The sequence below is a fragment of the Oncorhynchus masou genome, chromosome 29 (assembly GCF_036934945.1).
Source record: "Oncorhynchus masou masou isolate Uvic2021 chromosome 29, UVic_Omas_1.1, whole genome shotgun sequence".
Classification (NCBI taxonomy): domain Eukaryota; kingdom Metazoa; phylum Chordata; class Actinopteri; order Salmoniformes; family Salmonidae; genus Oncorhynchus; species Oncorhynchus masou.
This window is the reverse complement of record NC_088240.1, coordinates 74,831,793-74,852,139: the sequence shown is the minus strand read 5'-3', so window position 1 is coordinate 74,852,139 and position 20,347 is coordinate 74,831,793. Positions and strand designations below refer to the sequence as shown.

Below are 20,347 nucleotides of genomic sequence, written 5' to 3'. Positions count from 1 at the left end.
TCATTCCCTGTCTATCTAATCTGTCCCTCTCACATACTCCATTCTCTATCCTTCTCCTCCTCATTCCCTGTCCACCAATGTCCTCTATCTAATCTGTCACTCTGTACTGTCTCCTTCTTCCCTCCTCTATTCCTCACCTCTCCCTCAATATATCTACTGTTTCTAACCCCCCCCCCCCTCTCTGTCCATCCCAGACGGTGGATGACCACAGCAGTCACTTCACCAGTATAGAGCTAGTGAAGAGTCGGCCAACCCACCTGCTGGTCTTCCTTCAGCACGTCATCCTGCAGTTTGACTGCTCCTCCCTGGTGAGAACTACAGTGCTGTGTGTGTGTGTGTGTGTGTGTGTGTGTGTGTGTGTGTGTGTGTGTGTGTGTGTGTGTGTGTGTGTGGGTGTTTATGTCCATGTTAGTGTGTGATGAGTGTCTGTCTGCTCCATGTGTAGCTCTGTTTCTGTGCATCTCTAGTGATATTAAGCATGCCTCTGTCTCCCTTTTATTCTGCATGCAGACACCGTGATCCATCCAGGTACCGTTACCCCTTCACAGCCCAGACAGGCTCCCTCTCCCAAACCCCCTCCCTCCCCCTACCTGTCCCTGTAGCTTGTGATGCACCTGTATTTCAATACACACCAGACTGTCCTCCACCGACCATACCGATCACTTATCTGTCCTCCACCGACCATACCGATCACTTATGTCCTCCAACGACCATACCGATCACTTATGTCCTCCACCGACCATACCGATCACTTATGTCCTCCACCGACCATACCGATCACTTATCTGTCCTCCACCAACCATACCGATCACTTATGTCCTCCACCGACCATACCGATCACTTATCTGTCCTCCACCGACCATACCGATCACTTATGTCCTCCACCGACCATACCGATCACTTATCTGTCCTCCACCGACCATACCGATCACTTATGTCCTCCACCGACCATACCGATCACTTATCTGTCCTCCACCGACCATACCGATCACTTATCTGTCCTCCACCGACCATACCGATCACTTATCTGTCCTCCACCGACCATACCGATCACTTATCTGTCCCCCACCGACCATACCGATCACTTATCTGTCCTCCACCGACCATACCGATCACTTATCTGTCCTCCACCGACCATACCGATCACTTATCTGTCCTCCACCGACCAGTGTTATAGAAAATGGTTTGTGTGTGGTACTCATATCTTCTAGCTCCCTTCCTCATTGTTCTCTCTCTCTCTCTCCCTTCCTCCCCCTCTCAGTTATGTTACCTCCATGCTGACCTCTTCAAGAACCTCAGTACCAAAGAGACAAAGAAGCAGTTTGTGGAGTTCTACAACAGCTTCCTGGACAAGGGCGCTGTAAGTGCAAGAAACACAGGGAGCTAAGAAGCGACTGTAGAGCCCAGAGCCAGATGGCACCTCACTGTTCTGTTCCGTACTTAGTACCTATTCTGTACCGTACTTACTCTGGTTTCTTGCTACTGGCCGTTTGTCCGGCTGTACCCTCTATACCCCTCTTCCTCTCGTCATGTGTCTCCCCCTCTCCCTCTGCTCAGTGTGTCACACTTTCTCACTCTGACAAACCACTTCCTGTTCGGGTCGTGGGAATGACCTTTGGGAAAGATTGCTATTTCTATTGCTCCTTTCCTGTTTTACACTCCCTCTCTATTCTAAAAGGATACGTTTAGTGAAAGTTCATTGGAACATTCAGAGGTAGAAAGAGAATCATGGAGTAGAAATTGTACTTCTGTTTTCTAAGTTTCCTCTTGCCTGCATAAAAAAATGGTATTCAAGTGACATCTGGTGGTGACTATGGTGTACTACATTGAGATTTCTATACAAATTGTGTCGTAGAAGTCACTGTGATGCATATTATCATTATGTCAAATTAAATGTTCTCTCCCTCCTTCTCTTCAACCCACAGATTCTCAGAGTGCAAATCCCTCACAATGTATCGTTTGAGTTGGGTAAGCCCTCCTACGATCGTTCTCTTAGGATTTTTAGATAATGCAGCCGTCATACTGGTCTACTCAGCATTATCTGGATAAAGCATGGTGTGTATGTAATCTCTCTGTCTCAGACCGTACCAGACCAGACCTGCTCAGTGAGGAGCAGCAGAGGAAGTTTGTCCAGGATGTCCAGTTGGCTCAGGCCCCAGAGGTGCTGCGACAGCTGGAAGACTTTAGGTGACACACCCACATCCATAGAACCAGCAGTGACCTGGTCAAAATCACCCATATCTATGGAACCAGTGAAACAGCACCTATTGACTCACCAGTGATAACATTGGGTTAAAATAGTCTCTGCCCTAAACCCAAACTCTCTTGTTGCTCCCCATACACACGTGTGTACCAACTAGCCCTCAGCGATAATGTCAAACTGATGACAGTTATACGGTGTGAGATGTAAATACGTAAAGGGATACTTCCTGCTGTGCCTCCCTCTCAGGCAGAAGAGGATGATGGGTATGACCCCTAACGCGGCAGAGCTGCTGGAGGTGGAGTCTCACTACCCCACCGATCGTATCCCCATGGAGATGAAGGAGAAGGCTGTGGCAGAGACCCTGCTGGACAAAATGTCTGAGATCCAGTGAGTAGACTGCTGGGGTGGATTATTGACTGTCATAATGCAGTACTACATAACGTATAGCTTTTATGTAACTTCATAGATAAAGGAACAGTCTAATTAGCTAAGTTAAACCTCTCATGGCTTCGTTTGGGGGCAAGTTTCATTTGAATTCAATTAAATACTGTGTAGTATCATCATGACATCACAGGCCTCTAGACATCACAGTTCTAGTCCCTCAGCGGACATTTCTAGATTATGGTGCAGAAATACACACATTGACACAACCAGTTCAACACACAGGGACCACTAGGGGGATAGATGGATGATTAAAGACATGGAGGAGAGAGAGGGATTTGGGGAGAAAAGAAAGAGGGACAACAGTGATTGGAACAGAGGGGGTGAAAGAGAGGTGGAGGAGAGGAAGCAGAGGGAGAAGGAGAGAGTCAGCAGTGCCACGTTGGCAGGAAGGCTCTCCCCTGGCATGCTGCCAACCGGAGGGATGGGGAGGATGGAGAGGGGGAGGGAGGGAGGGAGAGTAGGGGCAGTCTAGTCCGTTCATCTACCTCTGACCCAGTGGCCAGACACAATGAATTAACACTGGAACAAGTGAGGAGGGGAGCAGGCGACAAGCTCTTTCACCTGCAGTGTGAAGAGAGAGGATGAAAGAGTGACTATAAGAGAGAGACCAACAAAGGGGATATGCCCAATGCATAAGTCCCTTTTTTCTGGTTACTACTGTATTGTCAGTGGAGGAAGTATGAAAAGCTTGTCAACAGGCAGTGTCAAACACATCATAAAGCAGCTTCCCACCGGCTCTGTTACTGACTCACAATCAACTCTCTCTGTCTCCTAACTACAAAAGAGTTATTAATTTATTCTTCCCATTTAGATTCACTTACACAATCCTCTGCTCTCCTCCACAATCCCACACCCGCCCTCGTTCAGCATGCTCCCCCGTCTCTCCCCCTCTCTCCGCCACAACATGGTGATCTCACCTCCTCTGTTTCCCATTGGTCAGTCAGTGGAATGGAGGGATGGGCTTGGCGTCCTGATTGGCTTCGGGAATCCAGAGGAAACCCCTCCCCTCCCTTTATGTTAATAGAAAAGAATAACAGTAGGATCTCATTTCCATATTCTTGCCTGCTTGTTGCGTCAGACTAAAACACAGTTAAATAGCCATTTCCGGTGTCCTGGAGCATTGTCAGATTTTCCAGCCCACCCTGCAGACAACTCTCAGAGAGCAGCTGTGCCTTGACTTCACACTTATCTTTTGCAGATAGTTAGAAAGCTAATACCTGGCCTTGTGCAGAAAAGCAGATTGGATAGATTTGTGCAGATTAGATTTTTGCAGTGTTTTATTTGAAAAACAATTGTCAATAGTTTCTTGTGCATTGTTTGGGGTGCAGCTTTTAATGCATCTCTCATTGTTTTAGACTTTGTTTTATTTTTTCCCTTTTTTGTTGGAAAGATCAGGATATGTTCAGTAGCTTCTGCTCTGAACACAATATCACTGCAGTCAGATTTGAGTTGGATCAGGAGAAGCTTAGCCGCTTCAGATTCCACCGTCCCAAAACAGAGTTAAGAATCAGTCGAGAAAGAGCGAGGGAAAATGCCACTTAATCGACTGCGGCGGTAAGTCTACAGACTCGGCAATGTCTGCACTTATCTCTCTCTCTCTATCTCTTTAATATCTATTCATCTCCTCTCTTTCAGTCCCTCCATCGTCGCAGACGAGGAGAAATGGTGAGTTCTGTGTTTCGCGGTGCTGTGTGTGTATCTGAACCAATTCTGTCAATGTGTGAATGGTGAGTTCTGTGTTTCGCGGTGCTGTGTGTGTATCTGAACCACTTCTGTCAATGTGTGAATGGTGAGTTCTGTGTTTCGCGGTGCTGTGTGTGTATCTGAACCGCTTCCGTCAATGTGTGAATGGTGAGTTCTGTGTTTCGCGGTGCTGTGTGTGTATCTGAACCACTTCTGTCAATGTGTGAATGGTGAGTTCTGTGTTTCGCGGTGCTGTGTGTGTATCTGAACCACTTCTGTCAATGTGTGAATGGTGAGTTCTGTGTTTCGCGGTGCTGTGTGTGTATCTGAACCACTTCCATCAATGTGTGAATGGTGAGTTCTGTGTTTCGCGGTGCTGTGTGTGTATCTGAACCACTTCTGTCAATGTGTGAATGGTGAGTTCTGTGTTTCGCGGTGCTGTGTGTGTATCTGAACCACTTCCGTCAATGTGTGAATGGTGAGTTCTGTGTTTCGCGGTGCTGTGTGTGTATCTGAACCACTTCCGTCAATGTGTGAGTGCATGCTAGACATACTTTGTCCAGCTCCCTGCTTAGATTCATTGATCTTTTAAAGTCCATACATACATGCCTTATATTTATTTGACCTTCCTCCTCAATTAGTTTGTTTTGCTCTAAAGTTGTACATTGTGCAGACTTCAGGACTGTAGTTGTACGTTGTGCAGACTTCAGGACTGTAGTTGTACGTTGTGCAGACTTCAGGACTGTAGTTGAACGTTGTGCAGACTTCAGGACTGTAGTTGAACGTTGTGCAGACTTCAGGACTGTAGTTGAACGTTGTGCAGACTTCCGGACTGTTGAACGTTGTGCAGACTGCAGGACTGTTGTTGTACGTTGTGCAGACTTCAGGACTACTGTTGTACGTTGTGCAGACTTCAGGACTGTTGTTGTACGTTGTGCAGACTTCAGGACTACTGTTGTACGTTGTGCAGACTTCAGGACTACTGTTGTACGTTGTGCAGACTTCAGGACTGTAGTTGTACGTTGTGCAGACTTCAGGACTACTGTTGTACGTTGTGCAGACTTCAGGACTACTGTTGTACGTTGTGCAGACTTCAGGACTACTGTTGTACGTTGTGCAGACTTCAGGACTACTGTTGTACGTTGTGCAGACTTCAGGACTGTAGTTGTACGTTGTGCAGACTTCAGGACTACTGTTGTACGTTGTGCAGACTTCAGGACTACTGTTGTACGTTGTGCAGACTTCAGGACTACTGTTGTACGTTGTGCAGACTGCAGGACTACTGTTGTACGTTGTGCAGACTTCAGGACTGTAGTTGTACGTTGTGCAGACTTCAGGACTACTGTTGTACGTTGTGCAGACTGCAGGACTACTGTTGTACGTTGTGCAGACTTCCGGACTGTTGTACGTTGTGCAGACTTCAGGACTGTAGTTGAACGTTGTGCAGACTTCAGGACTACTGTTGTACGTTGTGCAGACTGCAGGACTACTGTTGTACGTTGTGCAGACTTCCGGACTGTTGTACGTTGTGCAGACTTCAGGACTACTGTTGTACGTTGTGCAGACTTCAGGACTACTGTTGTACGTTGTGCAGACTGCAGGACTACTGTTGTACGTTGTGCAGACTTCCGGACTGTTGTACGTTGTGCAGACTTCAGGACTACTGTTGTACGTTGTGCAGACTTCAGGACTACTGTTGTACGTTGTGCAGACTTCAGGACTACTGTTGTACGTTGTGCAGACTTCAGGACTACTGTTGTACGTTGTGCAGACTTCAGGACTACTGTTGTACGTTGTGCAGACTTCAGGACTGTAGTTGTACGTTGTGCAGACTTCAGGACTGTAGTTGTACGTTGTGCAGACTTCAGGACTACTGTTGTACGTTGTGCAGACTTCAGGACTACTGTTGTACGTTGTGCAGACTGCAGGACTACTGTTGTACGTTGTGCAGACTTCCGGACTGTTGTACGTTGTGCAGACTTCAGGACTACTGTTGTACGTTGTGCAGACTTCAGGACTGTTGAACGTTGTGCAGACTTCAGGACTACTGTTGTACGTTGTGCAGACTTCAGGACTGTTGAACGTTGTGCAGACTTCAGGACTACTGTTGTACGTTGTGCAGACTTCAGGACTGTTGAACGTTGTGCAGACTTCAGGACTACTGTTGTACGTTGTGCAGACTTCAGGACTGTTGTTGTACGTTGTGCAGACTGCAGGACTACTGTTGTACGTTGTGCAGACTTCAGGACTACTGTTGTACGTTGTGCAAACTTCAGGACTGTTGTTGTACGTTGTGCAGACTTCAGGACTGTAGTTGTACGTTGTGCAGACTTCAGGACTACTGTTGTACGTTGTGCAGACTTCAGGACTACTGTTGAACGTTGTGCAGACTTCAGGACTACTGTTGTACGTTGTGCAGACTTCAGGACTACTGTTGTACGTTGTGCAGACTTCAGGACTGTTGTTGTACGTTGTGCAGACTTCAGGACTGTTGTTGTACGTTGTGCAGACTTCAGGACTGTTGTTGTGCAGACTTCAGGACTGTAGTTGTACGTTGTGCAGACTTCAGGACTGTAGTTGTACGTTGTGCAGACTTCAGGACTGTTGTTGTACGTTGTGCAGACTGCAGGACTGTAGTTGTACGTTGTGCAGACTTCAGGACTGTTGTTGTGCAGACTTCAGGACTTTAGTTGTACGTTGTGCAGACTTCAGGACTGTTGTTGTACGTTGTGCAGACTTCAGGACTGTAGTTGTACGTTGTGCAGACTTCAGGACTGTTGTTGTACGTTGTGCGGACTTCAGGACTGTAGTTGTACGTTGTGCGGACTTCAGGACTGTAGTTGTACGTTGTGCGGACTTCAGGACTGTAGTTGTACGTTGTGCAGACTTCAGGACTGTAGTTGTACGTTGTGCAGACTTCAGGGCTGTAGTTGTACGTTGTGCAGACTTCAGGACTGTAGTTGTACGTTGTGCAGACTTCAGGACTGTTGTTTTACGTTGCGCAGACTTCAGGACTGTAGTTGTACGTTGCGCAGACTGCAGGACTGTAGTTGTACGATGCGCAGACTGCAGGACTGTAGTTGTACGTTGCGCAGACTTCAGGACTGTAGTTGTACGTTGCGCAGACTTCAGGACTGTAGTTGTACGTTGTGCAGACTGCAGGACTGTAGTTGTACGTTGTGCAGAATGCAGGACTGTAGTTGTACGATGTGCAGACTGCAGGACTGTAGTTGTACGTTGCGCAGACTTCAGGACTGTAGTTGTACGTTATGCAGACTTCAGGACTGTAGTTGTACGTTGCGCAGACTTCAGGACTGTAGTTGTACGTTGTGCAGACTTCAGGACTGTAGTTGTACGTTGTGCAGACTTCAGGACTGTAGTTGTACGTTGTGCGGACTTCAGGACTGTAGTTGTACGTTGTGCAGACTTCAGGGCTGTAGTTGTACGTTGTGCAGACTTCAGGACTGTAGTTGTATGTTGTGCAGACTTCAGGACTGTTGTTTTACGTTGCGCAGACTTCAGGACTGTAGTTGTACGTTGCGCAGACTGCAGGACTGTAGTTGTACGATGCGCAGACTGCAGGACTGTAGTTGTACGTTGCGCAGACTTCAGGACTGTAGTTGTACGTTGCGCAGACTTCAGGACTGTAGTTGTACGTTGTGCAGACTGCAGGACTGTAGTTGTACGTTGTGCAGAATGCAGGACTGTAGTTGTACGATGTGCAGACTGCAGGACTAGTTGTACGTTGCGCAGACTTCAGGACTGTAGTTGTACGTTATGCAGACTTCAGGACTGTAGTTGTACGTTGCGCAGACTTCAGGACTGTAGTTGTACGTTGTGCAGACTTCAGGACTGTAGTTGTACGTTGTGCAGACTTCAGGACTGTAGTTGTACGTTGTGCAGACTTCAGGACTGTAGTTGTACGTTGTGCAGACTTCAGGACTGTAGTTGTACGTTGTGCAGACTTCAGGACTGTTGTTTTACGTTGTGCAGACTTCAGGACTGTAGTTGTACGTTGCGCAGACTGCAGGACTGTAGTTGTACGTTATGCAGACTTCAGGACTGTAGTTGTACGTTATGCAGACTGCAGGACTGTAGTTGTACGTTATGCAGACTGCAGGACTGTAGTTGTACGTTATGCAGACTGCAGGACTGTAGTTGTACGTTATGCAGACTGCAGGACTGTAGTTGTACGTTGAGCAGACTTCAGGACTGTAGTTGTACGTTATGCAGACTGCAGGACTGTAGTTGTACGTTATGCAGACTGCAGGACTGTAGTTGTACGTTGTGCAGACTGCAGGACTGTAGTTTATGCGTTGCGCACACTGCAGTCCTGTACGTTGTGCAGACTGCAGGACTGTAGTTGTACGTTATGCAGACTTCAGGACTGTAGTTGTATGCGTTGCGCAGACTGCAGGACTGTAGTTGTACGTTATGCAGACTTCAGGACTGTAGTTTACGTTATGCAGACTGCAGGACTGTAGTTGTACGTTATGCAGACTGCAGGACTGTAGTTGTAGGTTATGCAGACTGCAGGACTGTAGTTGTACGTTATGCAGACTGCAGGACTGTAGTTGTACGTTGAGCAGACTTCAGGACTGTAGTTGTACGTTATGCAGACTGCAGGACTGTAGTTGTACGTTATGCAGACTGCAGGACTGTAGTTGTACGTTGTGCAGACTGCAGGACTGTAGTTGTACGTTGCGCACACTGCAGTCCTGTACGTTGTGCAGACTGCAGGACTGTTATTGTAAGTTATGCAGACTGCAGGACTGTATTTGTACGTTGTGCAGACTTCAGGACTGTAGTTGTACGTTGCGCAGACTGCAGGACTGTAGTTGTACGTTATGCAGACTGCAGGACTGTAGTTGTACGTTGTTCAGACTTCAGGACTGTAGTTGTACGTTGTGCAGACTTCAGGACTGTTGTTGTACGTTGTGTAGACTTCAGGACTGTAGTTGTACGTTGTGCAGACTGCAGGACTGTAGTTGTACGTTGTGCAGACTGCAGGACTGTAGTTGTACGATATGCAGACTGCAGGACTGTAGTTGTACGTTGCGCAGACTTCAGGACTGTAGTTGTACGTTATGCAGACTTCAGGACTGTAGTTGTACGTTGCGCAGACTTCAGGACTGTAGTTGTACGTTGTGCAGACTTCAGGACTGTAGTTGTACGTTGTGCAGACTTCAGGACTGTAGTTGTACGTTGTGCAGACTTCAGGACTGTAGTTGTACGTTGTGCAGACTTCAGGACTGTAGTTGTACGTTGTGCAGACTTCAGGACTGTAGTTGTACGTTATGCAGACTGCAGGACTGTAGTTGTACGTTATGCAGACTGCAGGACTGTAGTTGTACGTTATGCAGACTGCAGGACTGTAGTTGTACGTTATGCAGACTGCAGGACTGTAGTTGTACGTTGCGCAGACTTCAGGACTGTAGTTGTACGTTATGCAGACTGCAGGACTGTAGTTGTACGTTATGCAGACTGCAGGACTGTAGTTGTACGTTGTGCAGACTGCAGGACTGTAGTTGTACGTTATGCAGACTTCAGGACTGTAGTTGTACGTTGTACGTTGTGCAGACTGCAGGACTGTAGTTGTACGTTATGCAGACTGCAGGACTGTAGTTGTACGTTATGCAGACTGCAGGACTGTAGTTGTACGTTATGCAGACTGCAGGACTGTAGTTGTACGTTGAGCAGACTTCAGGACTGTAGTTGTACGTTATGCAGACTGCAGGACTGTAGTTGTACGTTATGCAGACTGCAGGACTGTAGTTGTACGTTGTGCAGACTGCAGGACTGTAGTTGTACGTTGCGCACACTGCAGTCCTGTACGTTGTGCAGACTGCAGGACTGTAGTTGTACGTTATGCAGACTTCAGGACTGTAGTTGTACGTTGCGCAGACTGCAGGACTGTAGTTGTACGTTATGCAGACTTCAGGACTGTAGTTGTACGTTATGCAGACTGCAGGACTGTAGTTGTACGTTATGCAGACTGCAGGACTGTAGTTGTAGGTTATGCAGACTGCAGGACTGTAGTTGTACGTTATGCAGACTGCAGGACTGTAGTTGTACGTTGAGCAGACTTCAGGACTGTAGTTGTACGTTATGCAGACTGCAGGACTGTAGTTGTACGTTATGCAGACTGCAGGACTGTAGTTGTACGTTGTGCAGACTGCAGGACTGTAGTTGTACGTTGCGCACACTGCAGTCCTGTACGTTGTGCAGACTGCAGGACTGTTATTGTAAGTTATGCAGACTGCAGGACTGTATTTGTACGTTGTGCAGACTTCAGGACTGTAGTTGTACGTTGCGCAGACTGCAGGACTGTAGTTGTACGTTATGCAGACTGCAGGACTGTAGTTGTACGTTGTTCAGACTTCAGGACTGTAGTTGTACGTTGTGCAGACTTCAGGACTGTTGTTGTACGTTGTGTAGACTTCAGGACTGTAGTTGTACGTTGTGCAGACTGCAGGACTGTAGTTGTACGTTGTGCAGACTGCAGGACTGTAGTTGTACGATATGCAGACTGCAGGACTGTAGTTGTACGTTGCGCAGACTTCAGGACTGTAGTTGTACGTTATGCAGACTTCAGGACTGTAGTTGTACGTTGCGCAGACTTCAGGACTGTAGTTGTACGTTGTGCAGACTTCAGGACTGTAGTTGTACGTTGTGCAGACTTCAGGACTGTAGTTGTACGTTGTGCAGACTTCAGGACTGTAGTTGTACGTTGTGCAGACTTCAGGACTGTAGCTTGTACGTTGTGCAGACTTCAGGACTGTAGTTGTACGTTATGCAGACTGCAGGACTGTAGTTGTACGTTATGCAGACTGCAGGACTGTAGTTGTACGTTATGCAGACTGCAGGACTGTAGTTGTACGTTATGCAGACTGCAGGACTGTAGTTGTACGTTGCGCAGACTTCAGGACTGTAGTTGTACGTTATGCAGACTGCAGGACTGTAGTTGTACGTTATGCAGACTGCAGGACTGTAGTTGTACGTTGTGCAGACTGCAGGACTGTAGTTGTACGTTATGCAGACTTCAGGACTGTAGTTGTACGTTGTACGTTGTGCAGACTGCAGGACTGTAGTTGTACGTTGTGCAGACTTCAGGACTGTAGTTGTACGTTATGCAGACTTCAGGACTGTAGTTGTACGTTGTGCAGACTTCAGGACTGTAGTTGTACGTTGTGCAGACTGCAGGACTGTAGTTGTACGTTATGCAGACTTCAGGACTGTAGTTGTACGTTATGCAGACTGCAGGACTGTAGTTGTACGTTATGCAGACTGCAGGACTGTAGTTGTACGTTATGCAGACTGCAGGACTGTAGTTGTACGTTATGCAGACTGCAGGACTGTAGTTGTACGTTATGCAGACTGCAGGACTGTAGTTGTACGTTATGCAGACTGCAGGACTGTAGTTGTACGTTGCGCAGACTTCAGGACTGTAGTTGTACGTTATGCAGACTGCAGGACTGTAGTTGTACGTTGTGCAGACTGCAGGACTGTAGTTGTACGTTGTGCAGACTGCAGGACTGTAGTTGTACGTTGTGCAGACTGCAGGACTGTAGTTGTACGTTGCGCACACTGCAGGACTGTAGTTGTACGTTGTGCAGACTTCAGGACTGTTGTTGTACGTTGTGTAGACTTCAGGACTGTAGTTGTACGTTGTGCAGACTGCAGGACTGTAGTTGTACGTTGTGCAGACTGCAGGACTGTAGTTGTACGATATGCAGACTGCAGGACTGTAGTTGTACGTTGCGCAGACTTCAGGACTGTAGTTGTACGTTATGCAGACTTCAGGACTGTAGTTGTACGTTGCGCAGACTTCAGGACTGTAGTTGTACGTTGTGCAGACTGCAGGACTGTAGTTGTACGTTGTGCAGACTGCAGGACTGTAGTTGTACGATATGCAGACTGCAGGACTGTAGTTGTACGTTGCGCAGACTTCAGGACTGTAGTTGTACGTTATGCAGACTTCAGGACTGTAGTTGTACGTTGAGCAGACTTCAGGACTGTAGTTGTACGTTGTGCAGACTTCAGGACTGTAGTTGTACGTTGTGCAGACTTCAGGACTGTAGTTGTACGTTGTGCAGACTTCAGGACTGTAGTTGTACGTTGTGCAGACTTCAGGACTGTAGTTGTACGTTGTGCAGACTTCAGGACTGTAGTTGTACGTTATGCAGACTGCAGGACTGTAGTTATACGTTATGCAGACTGCAGGACTGTAGTTATACGTTATGCAGACTGCAGGACTGTAGTTGTACGTTATGCAGACTGCAGGACTGTAGTTGTACGTTATGCAGACTTCAGGACTGTAGTTGTACGTTATGCAGACTGCAGGACAGTTACGTTATGCAGACTGCAGGACTGTAGTTGTACGTTGTGCAGACTGCAGGACTGTAGTTGCGTTATGCAGACTTCAGGACTGTAGTTGTACGTTGTACGTTGTGCAGACTGCAGGACTGTAGTTGTACGTTGTGCAGACTTCAGGACTGTAGTTGTACGTTATGCAGACTTCAGGACTGTAGTTGTACGTTGTGCAGACTTCAGGACTGTAGTTGTACGTTGTGCAGACTGCAGGACTGTAGTTGTACGTTATGCAGACTTCAGGACTGTAGTTGTACGTTATGCAGACTGCAGGACTGTAGTTATGCGTTATGCAGACTGCAGGACTGTAGTTGTACGTTATGCAGACTGCAGGACTGTAGTTGTACGTTATGCAGACTGCAGGACTGTAGTTGTACGTTATGCAGACTGCAGGACTGTAGTTATGCGTTATGCAGACTGCAGGACTGTAGTTGTACGTTGCGCAGACTTCAGGACTGTAGTTGTACGTTATGCAGACTGCAGGACTGTAGTTATGCGTTGTGCAGACTGCAGGACTGTAGTTGTACGTTGTGCAGACTGCAGGACTGTAGTTGTACGTTGTGCAGACTGCAGGACTGTAGTTGTACGTTGCGCACACTGCAGGACTGTAGTTGTACGTTGTGCAGACTTCAGGACTGTTGTTGTACGTTGTGGAGACTTCAGGACTGTAGTTGTACGTTGTGCAGACTGCAGGACTGTAGTTTACGTTGTGCAGACTGCAGGACTGTAGTTGTACGATATGCAGACTGCAGGACTGTAGTTGTACGTTGCGCAGACTTCAGGACTGTAGTTGTACGTTATGCAGACTTCAGGACTGTAGTTGTACGTTGCGCAGACTTCAGGACTGTAGTTGTACGTTGTGCAGACTTCAGGACTGTAGTTGTACGTTGTGCAGACTTCAGGACTGTAGTTGTACGTTGTGCAGACTTCAGGACTGTAGTTGTACGTTATGCAGACTTCAGGACTGTAGTTGTACGTTATGCAGACTGCAGGACTGTAGTTGTACGTTATGCAGACTGCAGGACTGTAGTTGTACGTTATGCAGACTGCAGGACTGTAGTTGTACGTTATGCAGACTGCAGGACTGTAGTTGTACGTTATGCAGACTGCAGGACTGTAGTTGTACGTTGCGCAGACTTCAGGACTGTAGTTGTACGTTATGCAGACTGCAGGACTGTAGTTGTACGTTATGCAGACTGCAGGACTGTAGTTGTACGTTGTGCAGACTGCAGGACTGTAGTTGTACGTTATGCAGACTTCAGGACTGTAGTTGTACGTTGTGCAGACTTCAGGACTGTAGTTGTACGTTGTGCAGACTGCAGGACTGTAGTTGTACGTTGTGCAGACTTCAGGACTGTAGTTGTACGTTATGCAGACTTCAGGACTGTAGTTGTACGTTGTGCAGACTTCAGGACTGTAGTTGTACGTTGTGCAGACTGCAGGACTGTAGTTGTACGTTATGCAGACTTCAGGACTGTAGTTGTACGTTATGCAGACTGCAGGACTGTAGTTGTACGTTATGCAGACTGCAGGACTGTAGTTGTACGTTATGCAGACTGCTGGACTGTAGTTGTACGTTATGCAGACTGCAGGACTGTAGTTGTACGTTATGCAGACTGCAGGACTGTAGTTGTACGTTGCGCAGACTTCAGGACTGTAGTTGTACGTTATGCAGACTGCAGGACTGTAGTTGTACGTTATGCAGACTGCAGGACTGTAGTTGTACGTTGTGCAGACTGCAGGACTGTAGTTGTACGTTGTGCAGACTGCAGGACTGTAGTTGTACGTTGCGCACACTGCAGTCCTGTACGTTGTGCAGACTGCAGGACTGTTATTGTACGTTATGCAGACTGCAGGACTGTAGTTGTACGTTGTGCAGACTTCAGGACTGTAGTTGTACGTTATGCAGACTGCAGGACTGTAGTTGTACGTTATGCAGACTGCAGGACTGTAGTTGTACGTTGTGCAGACTTCAGGACTGTAGTTGTACGTTGTGCAGACTGCAGGACTGTAGTTGTACGTTATGCAGACTTCAGGACTGTAGTTGTACGTTGTGCAGACTGCAGGACTGTAGTTGTACGTTATGCAGACTTCAGGACTGTAGTTGTACGTTGCGCAGACTGCAGGACTGTAGTTGTACGTTGTGCAGACTTCAGGACTGTAGTTGTACGTTATGCAGACTGCAGGACTGTAGTTGTACGTTGCGCAGACTTCAGGACTGTAGTTGTACGTTGTGCAGACTGCAGGACTGTAGTTGTACGTTGTGCAGAATGCAGGACTGTAGTTGTACGATGTGCAGACTGCAGGACTGTAGTTGTACGTTGCGCAGACTTCAGGACTGTAGTTGTACGTTATGCAGACTTCAGGACTGTAGTTGTACGTTGCGCAGACTTCAGGACTGTAGTTGTACGTTGTGCAGACTTCAGGACTGTAGTTGTACGTTGTGCAGACTTCAGGACTGTAGTTGTACGTTGTGCGGACTTCAGGACTGTAGTTGTACGTTGTGCAGACTTCAGGGCTGTAGTTGTACGTTGTGCAGACTTCAGGACTGTAGTTGTATGTTGTGCAGACTTCAGGACTGTTGTTTTACGTTGCGCAGACTTCAGGACTGTAGTTGTACGTTGCGCAGACTGCAGGACTGTAGTTGTACGATGCGCAGACTGCAGGACTGTAGTTGTACGTTGCGCAGACTTCAGGACTGTAGTTGTACGTTGCGCAGACTTCAGGACTGTAGTTGTACGTTGTGCAGACTGCAGGACTGTAGTTGTACGTTGTGCAGAATGCAGGACTGTAGTTGTACGATGTGCAGACTGCAGGACTAGTTGTACGTTGCGCAGACTTCAGGACTGTAGTTGTACGTTATGCAGACTTCAGGACTGTAGTTGTACGTTGCGCAGACTTCAGGACTGTAGTTTACGTTGTGCAGACTTCAGGACTGTAGTTGTACGTTGTGCAGACTTCAGGACTGTAGTTGTACGTTGTGCAGACTTCAGGACTGTAGTTGTACGTTGTGCAGACTTCAGGACTGTAGTTGTACGTTGTGCAGACTTCAGGACTGTTGTTTTACGTTGTGCAGACTTCAGGACTGTACGTTGCGCAGACTGCAGGACTGTAGTTATGCGTTATGCAGACTTCAGGACTGTAGTTGTACGTTATGCAGACTGCAGGACTGTAGTTGTACGTTATGCAGACTGCAGGACTGTAGTTGTACGTTATGCAGACTGCAGGACTGTAGTTGTACGTTATGCAGACTGCAGGACTGTAGTTGTACGTTGAGCAGACTTCAGGACTGTAGTTGTACGTTATGCAGACTGCAGGACTGTAGTTGTACGTTATGCAGACTGCAGGACTGTAGTTGTACGTTGTGCAGACTGCAGGACTGTAGTTGTACGTTGCGCACACTGCAGTCCTGTACGTTGTGCAGACTGCAGGACTGTAGTTGTACGTTATGCAGACTTCAGGACTGTAGTTGTACGTTGCGCAGACTGCAGGACTGTAGTTGTACGTTATGCAGACTTCAGGACTGTAGTTTATGCGTTATGCAGACTGCAGGACTGTAGTTGTACGTTATGCAGACTGCAGGACTGTAGTTGTAGGTTATGCAGACTGCAGGACTGTAGTTGTACGTTATGCAGACTGCAGGACTGTAGTTGTACGTTGAGCAGACTTCAGGACTGTAGTTGTACGTTATGCAGACTGCAGGACTGTAGTTGTACGTTATGCAGACTGCAGGACTGTAGTTGTACGTTGTGCAGACTGCAGGACTGTAGTTATACGTTGCGCACACTGCAGTCCTGTACGTTGTGCAGACTGCAGGACTGTTATTGTAAGTTATGCAGACTGCAGGACTGTATTTGACGTTGTGCAGACTTCAGGACTGTAGTTGTACGTTGCGCAGACTGCAGGACTGTAGTTGTACGTTATGCAGACTGCAGGACACGTTGTTCAGACTTCAGGACTGTAGTTGTACGTTGTGCAGACTTCAGGACTGTTGTTGTACGTTGTGTAGACTTCAGGACTGTAGTTTACGTTGTGCAGACTGCAGGACTGTAGTTGTACGTTGTGCAGACTGCAGGACTGTAGTTTACGATATGCAGACTGCAGGACTGTAGTTGTACGTTGCGCAGACTTCAGGACTGTAGTTGTACGTTATGCAGACTTCAGGACTGTAGTTGTACGTTGCGCAGACTTCAGGACTGTAGTTGTACGTTGTGCAGACTTCAGGACTGTAGTTGTGCAGACTTCGACTGTAGTTTGTGCAGACTTCAGGACTGTAGTTGTACGTTGTGCAGACTTCAGGACTGTAGTTGTACGTTGTGCAGACTTCAGGACTGTAGTTGTTACGTTATGCAGACTTGCAGGACTGTAGTTGTACGTTATGCAGACTGCAGGACAGACGTTATGCAGACTGCAGGACTGTAGTTTGTTATGCAGACTGCAGGACGTTATGCGTTATGCGCAGACTGCAGGACTGTAGTTGCGCAGACTTCAGGACGTTGCGTTATGCAGACTGCAGGACTGTAGTTGTGCGTTATGCAGACTGCAGGACTGTAGTTGTACGTTATGCAGACTTCAGGACTGTAGTTATACGTTGTGCAGACTGCAGGACTGTAGTTGTACGTTGTGCAGACTGCAGGACTGTAGTTGTACGTTGTGCAGAATGCAGGACTTCAGGACTGCAGGACTAGTTTATGCGTTGCGCAGACTTCAGGACTGTAGTTATGCGTTATGCAGACTTCAGGACTGTAGTTGTACGTTGCGCAGACTTCAGGACTGTAGTTGTACGGACTTGTGCAGACTTCAGGACTGTAGTTGTGCGTTGTGCAGACTTCAGGACTGTAGTTGTGCGTTGTGCAGACTTCAGGACTGTAGTTGTACGTTGTGCAGACTTCAGGACTGTAGTTGTGCGTTGTGCAGACTTCAGGACTGTTTTACGTTTGCAGACTTCAGGACTGTTAGTTGTACGTTATGCAGACTGCAGGACTGTAGTTGTACGTTATGCAGACTGCAGGACTGTAGTTGTAGTTATGCAGACTGCAGGACTGTATGCGTTATGCAGACTGCAGGACTGTAGTTGTATGCGTTTGCAGACTTCAGGACTGTAGTTATGCAGGACGTTATGCAGACTGCAGGACAGACTGCAGGACTGTAGTTGACTGCAGGACGTTGTGCAGACTGCAGGACTGCAGTAGTGCACACGCACACTGCAGTCCTACGTTGTGCAGACTGCAGGACTGTAGTTGTGCGTTATGCAGACTTCAGGACTGTAGTTGTTGCGCAGACTGCAGGACTGTAGTTGTACGTTATGCAGACTTCAGGACTGTAGTTGTCAGGACGTTATGCAGACTGCAGGACTGTAGTTGTACGTTATGCAGACTGCAGGACTGTAGTTGTAGGTTATGCAGACTGCAGGACTGTAGTTGTACGTTATGCAGACTGCAGGACTGTAGTTGACGTTGAGCAGACTTCAGGACTGTAGTTTACGTTATGCAGACTGCAGGACTGTAGTTGTACGTTATGCAGACTGCAGGACTGTAGTTGTGCAGACTGCAGGACTTGAATTACGTTGCAGACTTCAGGACGTTGTGCAGACTGCAGGACTGTAGTTGTGCGTTGCAGACTGCAGGCACACTGCAGTCCTGTACGTTGTGCAGACTGCAGGACTGTTATTGTAGTTATGCAGACTGCAGGACTGTTGTACGTTGTGCAGACTTCAGGACTGTAGGACGTTATGCAGACTGCAGGACTGTAGTTGTACGTTATGCAGACTGCAGGACTGTAGTTGTACGTTGTTCAGACTTCAGGACTGTAGTTGTACGTTGTGCAGACTTTGTGCAGACTTCAGGACTGTAGTTGTGCGTTGTGCAGACTGCAGGACTGTAGTTGTGCAGACTGCAGGACGTTGTGCAGACTGCAGGACTGTAGTTGTACGTTGTGCAGACTGCAGGACTGTAGTTGTACGTTATGCAGACTTCAGGACTGTAGTTGTACGTTGTGCAGACTTCAGGACTGTAGTTGTACGTTTGCAGACTTCAGGTACGTTGTGCAGACTTCAGGACTGTAGTTGTACGTTGTGCAGACTTCAGGACTGTAGTTGTACGTTGTGCAGACTTCAGGACTGTAGTTGTACGTTGTGCAGACTTCAGGACTGTAGTTGTACGTTATGCAGACTGCAGGACTGTAGTTGTACGTTATGCAGACTGCAGGACTGTAGTTGTACGTTATGCAGACTGCAGGACTGTAGTTGTACGTTATGCAGACTGCAGGACTGTAGTTATGCGTTATGCAGACTGCAGGACTGTAGTGCGTTGTGCAGACTTCAGGACTGTAGTTATGCGTTATGCAGACTGCAGGACTGTAGTTGTACGTTATGCAGACTGCAGGACTGTAGTTGTACGTTGTGCAGACTGCAGGACTGTAGTTGTACGTTATGCAGACTTCAGGACTGCAGACTGCAGGACTGTAGTTGTACGTTGTGCAGACTTCAGGACTGTAGTTGTATGCGTTATGCAGACTTCAGGACTGTAGTTGTGCGTTGTGCGTTGTGCAGACTTCAGGAGACTGCAGGACTGTAGTTGTACGTTATGCAGACTTCAGGACTGTAGTTTATGCGTTATGCAGACTGCAGGACTGTAGTTGTACGTTATGCAGACTGCAGGACTGTAGTTGTACGTTATGCAGACTGCAGGACTGTAGTTGTACGTTATGCAGACTGCAGGACTGTAGTTGTGCGTTATGCAGACTGCAGGACTGTAGTTATGCGTTATGCAGACTGCAGGACTGTAGTTGTGCGTTGCGCAGACTTCAGGACTGTAGTTGTGCGTTATGCAGACTGCAGGACTGTAGTTGTACGTTGTGCAGACTGCAGGACTGTAGTTGTACGTTTGCAGACTGCAGGACTGTAGACTGTAGTTGTGCAGACTGCAGGACTGTAGTTGCGTTATGCAGACTGCAGGACTGTAGTTATGCGTTGTGCAGACTTCAGGACTGTTGTTGCGTTGTGCAGACTTCAGGACTGTAGTTGTACGTTATGCAGACTGCAGGACTGTAGTTTGTACGTTGTGCAGACTGCAGGACTGTAGTTTATGCGATATGCAGACTGCAGGACTGTAGTTGTGCGTTATGCGCAGACTTCAGGACTGTAGTTGTGCGTTATGCAGACTTCAGGACTGTAGTTGTACGTTGCAGACTTCAGGACTGTAGTTGTGCGACTTTGTGCAGACTTCAGGACTGTAGTTGTACGTTGTGCAGACTTCAGGACTGAGTTGTACGTTAGTTGTTACGTTGTGCAGACTTCAGGACTGTAGTTATACGTTATGCAGACTTCAGGACTGTAGTTATACGTTATGCAGACTGCAGGACTGTTATGCAGACTGCAGGACTGTAGTTGTTATGCAGACTGCAGGACTGTAGTTATGCGTTATGCAGACTGCAGGACTGTAGTTGTACGTTATGCAGACTGCAGGACGTTATGCAGACTGCAGGACTGTAGTTATACGTTATGCAGACTGCAGGACTTCATGCAGCAGACTGCAGGACTGTAGTTTGCAGACTGCAGGACTGTAGTTTACGTTGTGCAGACTGCAGGACTGTAGTTGTACGTTATGCAGACTGCAGGACTGTAGTTATGCGTTGTGCAGACTTCAG

General features: G+C 47.5%; 1 protein-coding gene across 1 annotated transcript in view; it reads left to right on the top strand.

The window, feature by feature from the left end:
• LOC135520531 (rho guanine nucleotide exchange factor 1-like) overlaps positions 1-20,347 on the top strand; it is an 83,144-nt gene that overhangs the window by 14,324 nt on the left and 48,473 nt on the right. The window contains 6 exon segments of the mRNA XM_064946148.1: positions 195-308; positions 1,262-1,360; positions 1,926-1,968; positions 2,082-2,187; positions 2,450-2,590; positions 4,283-4,312. Of these exon segments, the coding sequence (XP_064802220.1) occupies positions 195-308; positions 1,262-1,360; positions 1,926-1,968; positions 2,082-2,187; positions 2,450-2,590; positions 4,283-4,312 (533 nt within the window).